This window comes from Anguilla anguilla, chromosome 11, assembly GCF_013347855.1.
Source record: "Anguilla anguilla isolate fAngAng1 chromosome 11, fAngAng1.pri, whole genome shotgun sequence".
NCBI lineage: Eukaryota > Metazoa > Chordata > Actinopteri > Anguilliformes > Anguillidae > Anguilla > Anguilla anguilla.
Window position 1 is genome coordinate 163,809 of NC_049211.1, and position 12,113 is coordinate 175,921.

The 12,113-nt window shown below is 43.2% G+C and overlaps 1 protein-coding gene across 1 annotated transcript in view; it reads left to right on the plus strand.

The window, feature by feature from the left end:
* The first annotated feature begins 724 nt into the window (after window positions 1-724).
* Window positions 725-12,113, plus strand: part of nup210 (nucleoporin 210) — a 49,058-nt gene continuing 37,669 nt past the window's right edge. The window contains exons 1-6 of the mRNA XM_035383360.1: window positions 725-1,477; window positions 3,547-3,683; window positions 4,226-4,357; window positions 10,295-10,391; window positions 11,158-11,308; window positions 11,625-11,757. Coding sequence (XP_035239251.1) covers window positions 1,305-1,477; window positions 3,547-3,683; window positions 4,226-4,357; window positions 10,295-10,391; window positions 11,158-11,308; window positions 11,625-11,757 — 823 coding nt within the window. The 5' untranslated portion in view covers window positions 725-1,304. The remainder of the gene's footprint in view (window positions 1,478-3,546; window positions 3,684-4,225; window positions 4,358-10,294; window positions 10,392-11,157; window positions 11,309-11,624; window positions 11,758-12,113) is intronic.

Sequence of the window (12,113 nt, forward strand, 5' to 3'; positions counted from 1 at the left end):
TTTAACAATGAGTCTATAGCATGAGAAGATTTTGGCACAATAACTGCTGAAAATAGCATTTGTAATATATTCTAAATGGAAGTCAACTGAACGTGCATATTTTTACCAGCGGGTGGCAGTATCAACTTATTTTTTTCTGCTTCACAAGCAAACGATGAAATATTGTAAGACAATCTAAAAAATCAACACCCGCAGGCTGCGTATACAGGGAACATTAATGCGACCATTAAAGTGAATGCGACAACCTTATTCCAAGATATCTGGTTCTGTATAACTGCTGTACATTATGGTATAACTTTGTAAACGGATCTTAACGTTATTCAGAATTATTTATCCAGAGGTCTCTGTCAACGGCTATGAACCGGCAGTCTGTCAATTACAGAACACTATAGGGCAGTAAACCCCTACATTGCACATTATTAATTCCATAGAAAAATACAGGGTACAGGGTCTGGTGCCAGTACGATCTCACAGGGATCTGGCACCATCCTGACCCTACCTAAAGTCACACAGCGCGTGCTCTGAGGAGATGCTTATGGACATGGTCACTGAAGTTTTATTTAACCGAAACGTCATCGTGGACTTCATTTCGTTGCATCTGAATTCGAAACATTTTGAGCTGTTTTGAATTACGGATTTAATCATTTTATATTGCTGTAGATTAAATTCATCCGCGATTGGCCATTGGGGGCAAACCATTTCCGGAGCCCTGGTAGCTGTGCGTCTGTTGTGACGTCGCTTATCTCCCAGCGTTCCTTGCATGCTTCAATAATTGTGAATGGCGGGTTCTCCGTAAATCCTGAGTTTAAAATCATAATGAGATTTTTTAAAACGTATTCTGATACCTAGAATACAGTTTGGTGTGTTTTTGTTTCGTCGACAGCTAGCGTTTTAAGGTTCGTGTGAATTTACTCATAAATCAGTGGCAGCTAACGTCAAGTGCTTAATAACAGGAACGGCATGACAAGCGCGGTGCCGGGTTCCATGCTGCCATGCTGCCGATGCGCGGAAACTTTCTACACAGCCGGCTGGGTAGCTAGCTAACGCCGGCGGCTATTTGATTATTCTGGAAACGGTATTCATAACTTTCTACGTAATAATATTCAGCAAAAACGGGGGCACAAGAGAAGGTGCAAGCATCTAGTGATTTAGCGAATGTTTTCTTGTCAAATTTAATTAACTAACTCCACCTAGCATACTATAATTGTGAAAAGAATAGCCTACGGCCAGGGATTAACAATTACTCGTAAATACACGCAAGCTTTTCATTTATCTAATTTTAGACTTTGTGTTCGCTCAGGGAAATGGCGATAAACGCTCATTATCCAGTGTTCGTAGTTGTTGTTTTGTCGATGATACGCTGTACAGTATATACCTCAAGCGCCTCCAAACTCAGCATCCCCAAAGTCTTACTGCCCTTGGCCAGGGGCACCAGGATTAACTTCACGTTGGAAGCAACCGACGGCTGCTACAGGTGGTAAGTAAGGGGACGGAATGGCCTTGATCACTAGTGCGAAGCACAGCGCGAGTTTTAACATTAGAGCGGGTAGGACAGGTGTATCGGTCATAACTTTCATTTCCTGTCATTATATTATTAACTTAGCTAACGTAATTGTGGATAAAGTGGATGAAACGCTTACTGGCGACATAACTAAGTTTTATAACAACAGCTGCACCGCATCTGCTATTTGACAATGTATAGCGATGTATTTCTGGTACACAAGGTAACTTGTAAAATCACGCTCCATGCGTCTAGACGGTCCCCTCCCTTGTGTCCTACGCCCTTGGGTAATCTAACTAGCTACACACCCCCCCCGGCCTTACCGGTTTAGGAAGCCTCATTTAGACCCAACGGGCACGGTTCTTCGATATATTAGCATTCTAACGGAGAAATTCAGCGAATTGAGTGTATTCTTGAGTTCTTAAGACCCTTTCTTACCTGAAATCAAGTGAACTTCACAAACAACCTTGAAGAATTGTTGTTGATAATGCAAGACGTTTGGTTTTTATCGTAACCGAATGCTGTTTTGAGCAGGCCTGCATGATATTCGTGTGAATGGGTCCTGTAATGTTCCCTTATCCGGTACAAACGGAACACCTTTTTTGCAGTGTGTCTCTTAAAATATCATTAACCAACATGCAGCGTGTTAAGTAGTGAGCGCAATGCTGTTGTTTGCGATACCGTGTCCGTGCAGTTGTGAGATTGTGAGTGTAAGTCCGTTTTACTCCGTATAATTTGTGCTTGTTTACTCCATACAGCAGGGTAAAATTGCCTATGTGCCTTTAATGCGAGTATTCCGTTAAACAGCTTGTTTTTTCCCTCCGTGGTCTTCGCACATCTGTTGTTTTAGCTGGAGGGGGCTTGAGGTTAAATAAGGACGCGCATATGTGTATTGGGTCACAGGAGCTGTGGGAGGATCGCCGCCTGCGATTTTCAACAAAACTGCATTTAGGAATTTAATCTGTGCGCTTTTGGCTGGGCAGTTTGGCAGCTCTTTGCTTTTCACTTCCTGTGTGTGTTTTCTGTGTTAAGTGGATCCCCTGTGTACGTTTACTGTGCTAAGTGCAGTTCCTGTGTGTGTTTACTGTGTGAAGTGCATTCCCTGTATGTATTTACTGTGTTAACTGCATTCCATGTATGCTTTACTGTGCTAAGTGCATTTCCTGTGTGTGTTTACTTTGCTAAGTGCATTTCCTGTGTGTGTTTACTGTGTTAAGTTCCCTGTGTGTATTTACTGGTGCATTCTATGTGTTAGCTGTGTGTTAGCTGTGTATTTTGTGTGTTAGCTGTGTGCTAGCTGTGCACTCTGTGTGTTAGCTGTGTGTTAGTTGTGTTAGCTGTGTATTCTGTGTAACCTGTGCGTTAGCTGTGCGTTCTGTGCGTTAGCTGTGTTTTAGACGTGTATTCTGTGTGAGCTGTGCATTGTGTGATAGCTGTTCCTTAGTTGTGCACTCTGTTTTAGCTGTGTGTTAGCTGTGCGTTGTGTGATAGCTGTGTATTAGCTGTGCACTCACTGTTAGCTGTGCGTTCTGTGGGTTAGCTATGTGTTAGCTGTGTATTTTGTGGATTAGCTGTGTATTAGCTGTGTACTCACTGTTAACTGTGCGTTTTGTGTTAGCTGTGTATTCTGTATGTTAGCTGTGTGTTAGCTGTGTATTTTTTGTTAGCTGTGTGTTAGCTGTCTATTCTGTGTGTTAGCTGTGTATTTTTTGTTAGCTGTGTGTTAGCTGTGTATTTTGTGTGTTAGCTGTGTGTTAGCTGTGTATTTTTTGTTAGCTGTGTGTTAGCTGTGTATTCTGTGTGTTAGCTGTGTATTTTTTGTTAGCTGTGTGTTAGCTGTGTACTCTGCGTGTTAGCTGTGTGTTGTGTGATAGCTGTGTGTTAGCTGTGCGTTTTGTGTTAGTTGTGTGTTGTGCGTTAGCTGTGCATTGTGTATTAGCTGTGTAATCTGTGCATTAGCTGTGTGTTAGCTGTGTGTTATGTGCGTTAGCTGTGTATTAGGGCATGGTTAGGATTAGGTTATATTTGCTGTGTCTTCTCCCCAGGTCCTCCACCAGGCCTGAAGTGGCCAGCGTTGAGGCAGTAGATGTGGACGATCGGCTGTGTTCCCAGAAGGCCGTGCTGCAGGCACGCTCCTCCCAGCCAGTCCGACTCACGAGCATCATCCTGGCGGAGGACGTCTGTAAGCGCTCTTCATTTCAAGTTCAAATTCAGCTTCTTTTACTGGGTTTAGTTAGTATAGAGCCGGAGCAGCTGCACCTGCGGCTGTTTCTGCTCTGTTTAACACCTTTGTTAATGTATAAAATATAAATGAAATAGCCAGTATGTATCAGTAATTCTGAGTAGTTAAGTATGCTAATCATTTGGCATCCAAGATGCTAAACGCCAAAGTGAAACACATTTTGTGTTTGTTATTATTATTATTATGTTTAAAGTTGAGGAAAAATACAGATGACAGGCAATATGTGGTTAGTTTCCCTCACACATCAGGCCTCATCCTCTCTCTCTCTCTCTGTCCCTCCCTCCCTCCCTCCCTCTCTCTCTCTCTCTGTCTCTCTGTCCCTCCCTCCCTCCCTCCCTCCCTCCCTCTCTCTCTGTCCCTCCCTCTCTCTCTCTCTGTCCCTCCCTCACTCTCTCTCTCTCTCTTTCTTTCTCTGTCCCTCCCTCTCTCCCTCTCTCTTTCTCCCTCCCTCCTCCCCATATTGGACGCTGTATGGTGTGCAGTAACGGGACAGGTTTTGAGGTGTGATGCGATTGTTGACATCATCAGTGAGATCCAGGTGGTCTCCACCACGCGAGAGCTGCACCTGGAGGACTCTCCCCTGGAGCTGAAGATCCAGGCGCTGGACTCTGAAGGTCAGTCTTACCTGTCAAACAGAACCAGCTTCTTAGTGAAGTTTACCTGTGAAACAGGCTGAATTCTGTCTTTCTGAGGTGCTGTTCAGCTCGCCATCCAGGGCAGCATTGCAAATTCAAATGAAATAATTAAGAGTTATTAGAGCATGATGGCAACAGCACAGTGTGTAGGGTTAGGGTAACATGGTGGCAGCAGCATGGTGTGTGGGGTTAGGGTAACATGGTGGCAGCAGCATGGTGTGTGGGGTTAGGGTAACATGGTGGCAGCAGCACGGTGTGTGGGGTTAGGGTAACATGGTGACAGCAGCATGGTGTGTGGGGTTAGGGTAACATGGTGGCAACAGCATGGTGTGGGGTTAGGGTAACATGGTGGCAGCAGCATGGTGTGTGGGGTTAGGGTAACATGGTGGCAGCAGCATGGTGTGTGGGGTTAGGGTAACATGGTGGCAGCAGCACGGTGTGTGGGGTTAGGGTAACATGGTGACAGCAGCATGGTGTGTGGGGTTAGGGTAACATGGTGGCAACAGCATGGTGTGGGGTTAGGGTAACATGGTGGCAGCAGCATGGTGTGTGGGGTTAGGGTAACATGGTGGCAGCAGCATGGTGTGTGGGGTTAGGGTAACATGGTGGCGGCAGCATGGTGTGGGGTTAGGGTAACATGGTGGCAGCAGCATGGTGTGTGGGGTTAGGGTAACATGGTGGCAGCAGCATGGTGTGTGGGGTTAGGGTAACATGGTGGCAGCAGCACGGTGTGTGGGGTTAGGGTAACATGGTGGCAGCAGCATGGTGTGTGGGGTTAGGGTAACATGGTGGCAACAGCACAGTGTGTGGGGTTAGGGTAACATGGTGGCAGCAGCATGGTGTGTGGGGTTAGGGTAACATGGTGGCAACAGCACAGTGTGTGGGGTTAGGGTAACATGGTGGCAGCAGCATGGTGTGGGGTTAGAGTAACATGGTGGCAGCAGCATGGTGTGTGGGGTTAGGGTAACATGGTGGCAGCAGCATGGTGTGTGGGGTTAGGGTAACATGGTGGCAGCAGCATGGTGTGGGGTTAGGGTAACATGGTGGCAACAGCACAGTGTGTGGGGTTAGGGTAACATGGTGGCAACAGCACAGTGTGTGGGGTTAGGGTAACATGGTGGCAGCAGCATGGTGTGGGGTTAGAGTGACATGGTGGCAGCAGCATGGTGTGGGGTTAGAGTAACATGGTGGCAGCAGCATGGTGTGTGGGGTTAGGGTAACATGGTGGCAGCAGCATGGTGTGGGGTTAGGGTAACATGGTGGCAACAGCACAGTGTGTGGGGTTAGGGTAACATGGTGGAAACAGCACAGTGTGTGGGGTTAGGGTAACATGGTGGCAGCAGCATGGTGTGTGGGGTTAGGGTAACATGGTGGCAGCATTAAATTGAGTGTCTTTACATAGGTTAGTGGTATTATATAATGTGGATATTTCACACTAATGTAAGCATTAGTTATAGTGTTTGTGATGCATGCAACAGTGATGATGAGAGTGTTGGAAGGTTGCCAAAACGTGGTGATGGTTGAAAATTGTTTTCATATCATCCCATCCCCATACAAGAAAACATACGAGAGTACAGAGTAGAGAAATACATACAAGAGTATGTGACAATATTTTTGCATTATTTTAAAATCTGATATCAATGTTTCATCTTAAACCTTCATATGGGGCTCATTTATATGCTGTACAATGGACAAAAATCATTATATTCCTTTTTGGAGAGATTTTGGGTATGTTTCTGGACCCCTAGCTATTTTACACCACTGTACTGACAGAAAGCTTGTAATTACCATTTGAAAATGATGCAACAGTACATTTCTTGAGTAAAAACGGTTGATTTGTAGTGAAATACACGAACTTGTTGTGATTTACAGCAATGCATAATTTAGACATTTTGGATAGATTTGGAGACGCTGGTATGGCAAGCCGTTTTAGCTTTAATTCATTTCTAGAGGATATCGCAAATTCAATTTCTAACTAGTTAGAATGCAAATTCTTGATATCAGAAATTCAATTGTAACTAGTTATGTGTATTTCTGATATCAGAAGTTAGATTTCAACTAGTTAAAATGCATATTATTGATATCAGAAATTAAATTTTAACTAGTTAAAATGCCAGTTCTTGATATCGGAAATTCTGTTTTAACTAGTCAGATTGAAAACGTTTTTCTCATTCATTTCAATGGGAGTTGGAATTTGACCCAGTTAAAATGCCAATTTCTGATATCAGAAAATCAATCATCAAAATAATTTCAACTAGTTAAAATACCTATTTCTGATATGGGGCAACATAGCTCAGGAGGTAAGAGCGGTTGTCTGGCAGTCGGAGGGTTGCCGGTTCGAACCCCGCCCTGGGCGTGTCGAAGTGTCCCTGAGCAAGACACCTAACCCCTAGCTGCTCTGGTGAATGAGAGCCATCAGTTGTAAAGCGCTTTGGATAAAAGCGCTATATAAATGCAGTCCATTTACCATTTGATATCATGAATTCAATTTTAACTATTTAAAATTGGAATTCTTGATATCAATAATAGAATTTAAACTAGTTTTGATTAGAATGTCCAATTTTAACTAGTTAAAATACAGTTCTTGATATCAAGAATACCTATTTTAACTAGTTAAAATTTAATTCTTGATATCAAAAATGAAAGGTCCTATTAATGGGGAATATGCTTGAATTATAACGAGTTACAATTGAATTTCTGATATCAAGAATTTGCATTCTAACTAGTTAGAATTGTATTTGCGATATCATCTAGAAATGAATTAAAGCTAAAACGGCTTGCTATACGCTGGGTACACTGCTTAGTTTTTGCTTCATAGATCTTTAGTAGTTCTACACATCCACCCTTAGATTTTATGAACTTGTGGTCAAGAAGTTTTTGATCCAGGACATGTATATTTTAACCTGCTGTATATATGCAATCTCCCAGTATTTCATTGCGAACTAAAAAAGAGAAGATTCGTTTTAGATTTTATGCCTAGACAATTTCATTTGTGGCACTTTATTTCTTCCAAAATTATGAATATAAAGTATTCTAAGCGCGTCTCTTAGCACAAAATTGGCCATGAGTCATCAATATTTTATACAATCATCATGATATTCAGTAGATATATGATCATATATTAAGGTATATGATCATGAGGACAAAACCATTTTAAAATCGCTCCATAGCGGGCGCAATAGTGCCAATGCTTGGATCCGTCCCAACGCCGCTTGCAGCTTTAATTATCCTAATGACTGTAATGGCATTTACAGGCCAAAAGAGATTTTGTAGAAGGTAGATACAATAGGACATCAACAGCAAGATAACTTTGGAGAGTAAATATGGATGGTGTTTGTTACAGATTTAGCTCTAGAAACCTCTAGATGTGGGGCAGTAAAATATAAGAGAAGTTATGACTGAACAGGTAATTCGGCCCAACTTGGCTTGTCGTTCCTTTTATTAATTCATTAATTTTTTATTTTGTAAGTAGTTGCTCACAATATATTCGAAAATCTATATGAATCCCACAACCAATAAAAACAAACTAAAATGATCAAATCAAACTTATTATCAGTGAAACTTGAATATTTTTTTCAGTTCAGTTTTTTTTGTAGCATTAGATGTAGGTGGCGGGAGTTCAGTGAGCTTTTATGTTGTATAACTGGTTATATTGCTTAAATGATGTTGAGTTGGTTTCAGTTTGAAACTCACAAAACCAGTAAGGCTGAGGTGGAGCTCCAGGGAAACATTAAATATTAATCACTGATACATTGAACAGTGGCAGTAATAATGAGTAACGTGACACAGCTACGTTAAGCATTAGCATTAATAATGAATAACGTGACAAACAGAAGGGGTTCTGATGTGTGCAGCTCCTGCACTGCTGTAATGAAGCTTTTATTCTACAGACAGACTTTCCTTGGCTCCTGTCAAATACATACTAACGACTGATATGGCCAATAAAACTATGAGATCATTTTCTGCTCTTGGTCTCCTGTTATTCTTCTAAAATGGTAGAGCAGCTCTACTTTTGTTGCCATGATCTCTGCTCCTCTTCCTCATGGTGAAATGGCTGTTAAGGGTTTGTTGTTAAATAGAGTATTGATCCTTACAATGATCCAACTGAAAGCTTTCTGCATGTGTAGGCAAACTGCCATTTGCAGATGTGTTTATGTATAGCCTGTGTGTGTGTGTAGACTGTGTGCGTGTGTAGACTGTGTGCGTGTAGACTGTGTGCAAGTAGCCTGTGTGTGTGTAGCCTGTGTGCATGTAGCCTGTGTGCGTGTAGCCTGTGTGTGTGTGTGGCCTGTGTGTGTAGCCTGTGTGTTTTAGAGTGTGTGTAGCCTGTGTGTTTTAGAGTGTGTGTAGCCTGTGTGTTTTAGAGTGTGTGTAGCCTGTGTGTTTTAGAGTGTGTGTAGCCTGTGTGTTTTAGAGTGTGTGTAGCCTGTGTGTTTTAGAGTGTGTGTGTAGCCTGTGTGTTTTAGAGTGTGTGTAGCCTGTGTGTTTTAGAGTGTGTGTGTAGCCTGTGTGTTTTAGAGTGTGTGTGTGTGTAGCCTGTGTGTTTTAGAGTGTGTGTGTGTAGCCTGGGTGTTTTAGAGTGTGTGTGTGTGTAGCCTGTGTGTTTTAGAGTGTGTGTGTGTAGCCTGGGTGTTTTAGAGTGTGTAGCCTGTGTGTGTGTAGACTGTGTGCATGTAGCCTGTGTGTGTGTAGACTGTGCACGTGTAGCCTGTGTGTGTGTGTAGACTGTGTGTATGTGGCCTGTGTGTGTAGCCTCTGTGTTTTAGAGTGTGTGTGTAGCCTGTGTGTGTGTAGACTGTGAGTGTGGCCTGTGTGTGTGTAGCCTGTGTGTTTTAGAGTGTGTGTGTGTACCCTGTGTGTTTTAGAGTGTGTGTGTGTAGCCTGTGTGTTTTAGAGTGTGTGTGTAGCCTGTGTGTTTTAGAGTGTGTGTGTAGCCTGTGTGTTTTAGAGTGTGTGTGTAGCCTGTGTGTTTTAGAGTGTGTAGCCTGTGTGTTTTAGAGTGTGTGTGTGTAGCCTGTGTGTTTTAGAGTGTGTGTAGCCTGTGTGTTTTAGAGTGTGTGTGTAGCCTGTGTGTTTTAGAGTGTGTGTAGCCTGTGTGTTTTAGAGTGTGTGTGTGTAGCCTGGGTGTTTTAGAGTGTGTGTGTGTGTAGCCTGTGTGTTTTAGAGTGTGTGTGTGTAGCCTGGGTGTTTTAGAGTGTGTAGCCTGTGTGTGTGTAGACTGTGTGCATGTAGCCTGTGTGTGTGTAGACTGTGCACGTGTAGCCTGTGTGTGTGTGTAGACTGTGTGTATGTGGCCTGTGTGTGTAGCCTCTGTGTTTTAGAGTGTGTGTGTAGCCTGTGTGTGTGTAGACTGTGAGTGTGGCCTGTGTGTGTGTAGCCTGTGTGTTTTAGAGTGTGTGTGTGTACCCTGTGTGTTTTAGAGTGTGTGTGTGTAGCCTGTGTGTTTTAGAGTGTGTGTGTAGCCTGTGTGTTTTAGAGTGTGTGTGTAGCCTGTGTGTTTTAGAGTGTGTGTGTAGCCTGTGTGTTTTAGAGTGTGTAGCCTGTGTGTTTTAGAGTGTGTGTGTGTAGCCTGTGTGTTTTAGAGTGTGTTTTAGAGTGTGTGTGTGTAGCCTGTGTGTTTTAGAGTGTGTTTGTAGCCTGTGTGTTTTAGAGTGGGTGTGTGTGTAGCCTGTGTATTTTAGAGTGTGTAGCCTGTGTGTTTTAGAGTGTGTGTGTAGCCTGTGTGTTTTAGAGTGTGTGTAGCCTGTGTGTTTTAGAGTGTGTGTAGCCTGTGTGTTTTAGAGTGTGTGTGTAGCCTGTGTGTTTTAGAGTGTGTGTGTGCTCTGCACAGGGAGACCGGTGTGTAGATACTGTTTCTGTTGCGCTGACTGTGTCTCGCGCGTGTGTCTGAGTCTGTCTTTGTTTTGCTTTGTACAGGAAACACCTTCAGTACTCTGGCAGGGCTGGCTTTCGATTGGACGATTGTGAAAGATGCAGAGACAGCCCGGTTCTCAGACTCCCACAATGCACTGCGGTGAGGGTACTGGGAGTCTACGGACTCCTGTTTGACAGACGGCTGTCCATCATCAGGATTTGTTCTCCTGTTGCTGTGAAACTTGTGTGCTGCTATAATAGCATCTTTCCACAAAGCATCTTCACTTCACTGAATGTTTTTGTGTGCCTGACACTTTTGCACAATAATGTATGAAATCAAATAAGTGTGTGAAAGAAGAAAACCTGTTTTATTGATGTGGATTAACAAGCGAAATTTAAATTGTAGGCTATGCTTTTCAGTTCTGAATGAATATGAAAATAAAACTAACGCCCAGGTAAGAGCTGGACATTTGGACATGGCCGGGGGAGTTTGATTATGTGAGGGTGAAATCTGTAGCGAGCAGAAACAGCAGTTAGGAGCCCAGTGCTAATGAAGCTTGTTTGCCACATTAGCACTTAGCGCTGTTAGTGCTAATGTGGCAATCAACACATCAGTTCATCACGTTTTTCTATTCATAGGTATTTGTGTCTCAAGCCTTTAAAGCTTTATAAAGGTATCAGTGAAAATATCTGTTTTTAATGAACTACCTACCCAAGTCAATTTACTTTTGTATTTATCAAATTTGTTTATAAAAATGCATATTAAACTCTTTGTCAGGTTTTGAATTATTAATAGATGACTCTTAATAATCAGTTTAAAGCACAGATGAAATTGGTCTAAAGTCAGTTATTGTAAAAGCCTGCATTTTGAGCTGGTTCGTTTCTGAAAGCTTGTGCATCCTCTGAGTGACATCTGTCCTTTTCAGAGTCCTCAAATTCTCAGAGTCAACATACACTCCACCAGGCTACATCTCTGTCATGGAGAGAGTTGGAAAGCAAGGAGACATTATTCTGGTGTCTGGGATCAAAACAGGAAATGCCAAACTCAAAGCCAGAATCCAGGAAGTGATCTACAAGGTTGTACAATATTCATATTTATTTCTTTTACAATGTGACTGTCAGGCATTTATGGCCTTTTTGCGTTCCTGTAATGTGATAAGCTCCTAGCATTGGTATGGTTGATGCAGGCACTAACATTGTTCAAATCTAATGCGATGTTATTCTGTGCTTCTGTTCTGGTGGTATATGGGATTAGTCAGTGCGTGTGATTATGGTTTCTGTCATTGAGTCTGACTCATAGAGTCAGTCATTTTGGGTATGGTCAGTGACTATGTTTGTGGTCAGTGGGTGTGGTCAGTGATTGTGGGTGCGGTCAGTAACTGTTTATCTGCAGGACGTGCCTCCTGCGGAGGTCAGGCTGCTGATCCTGGAGAACATTCTCCTGAACCCTGCCTCAGACGTGTACCTGCTGGTGGGTACCTCCATCCGGTACTCCGTCCACAAGATCCGGCAGGGAAAGATGACCGGTGAGCTGCACTTCACTCCCGTTCTCCATAGAGACGCCTGTCTGATCTCCATTCATTTAATTTCATTAAAAAATGTTTTTTTTTTTTTTTTGGCCATTTTCTCCTATTTTCTCCTCAATTTAGTTGTTATACCAATTCCCTGTGTGTATCACAGTCCTGGTCGATGTGCTATCCTCTGTTGGTCTGGGGAGGGTGTAGACTACCGCATGCCTCCTCCGATACATGTGAAGTCGCCAGCCGCTTCTTTTCACCTGACAGCGAGGAGTTTCACTGGGAGAGCGCAACGTCCGCGAAGGTTCTCGCTATCTCCCCCAGATCCCCTCCCCACTGAACAGGCGCCCCGACCAACCAGTAGG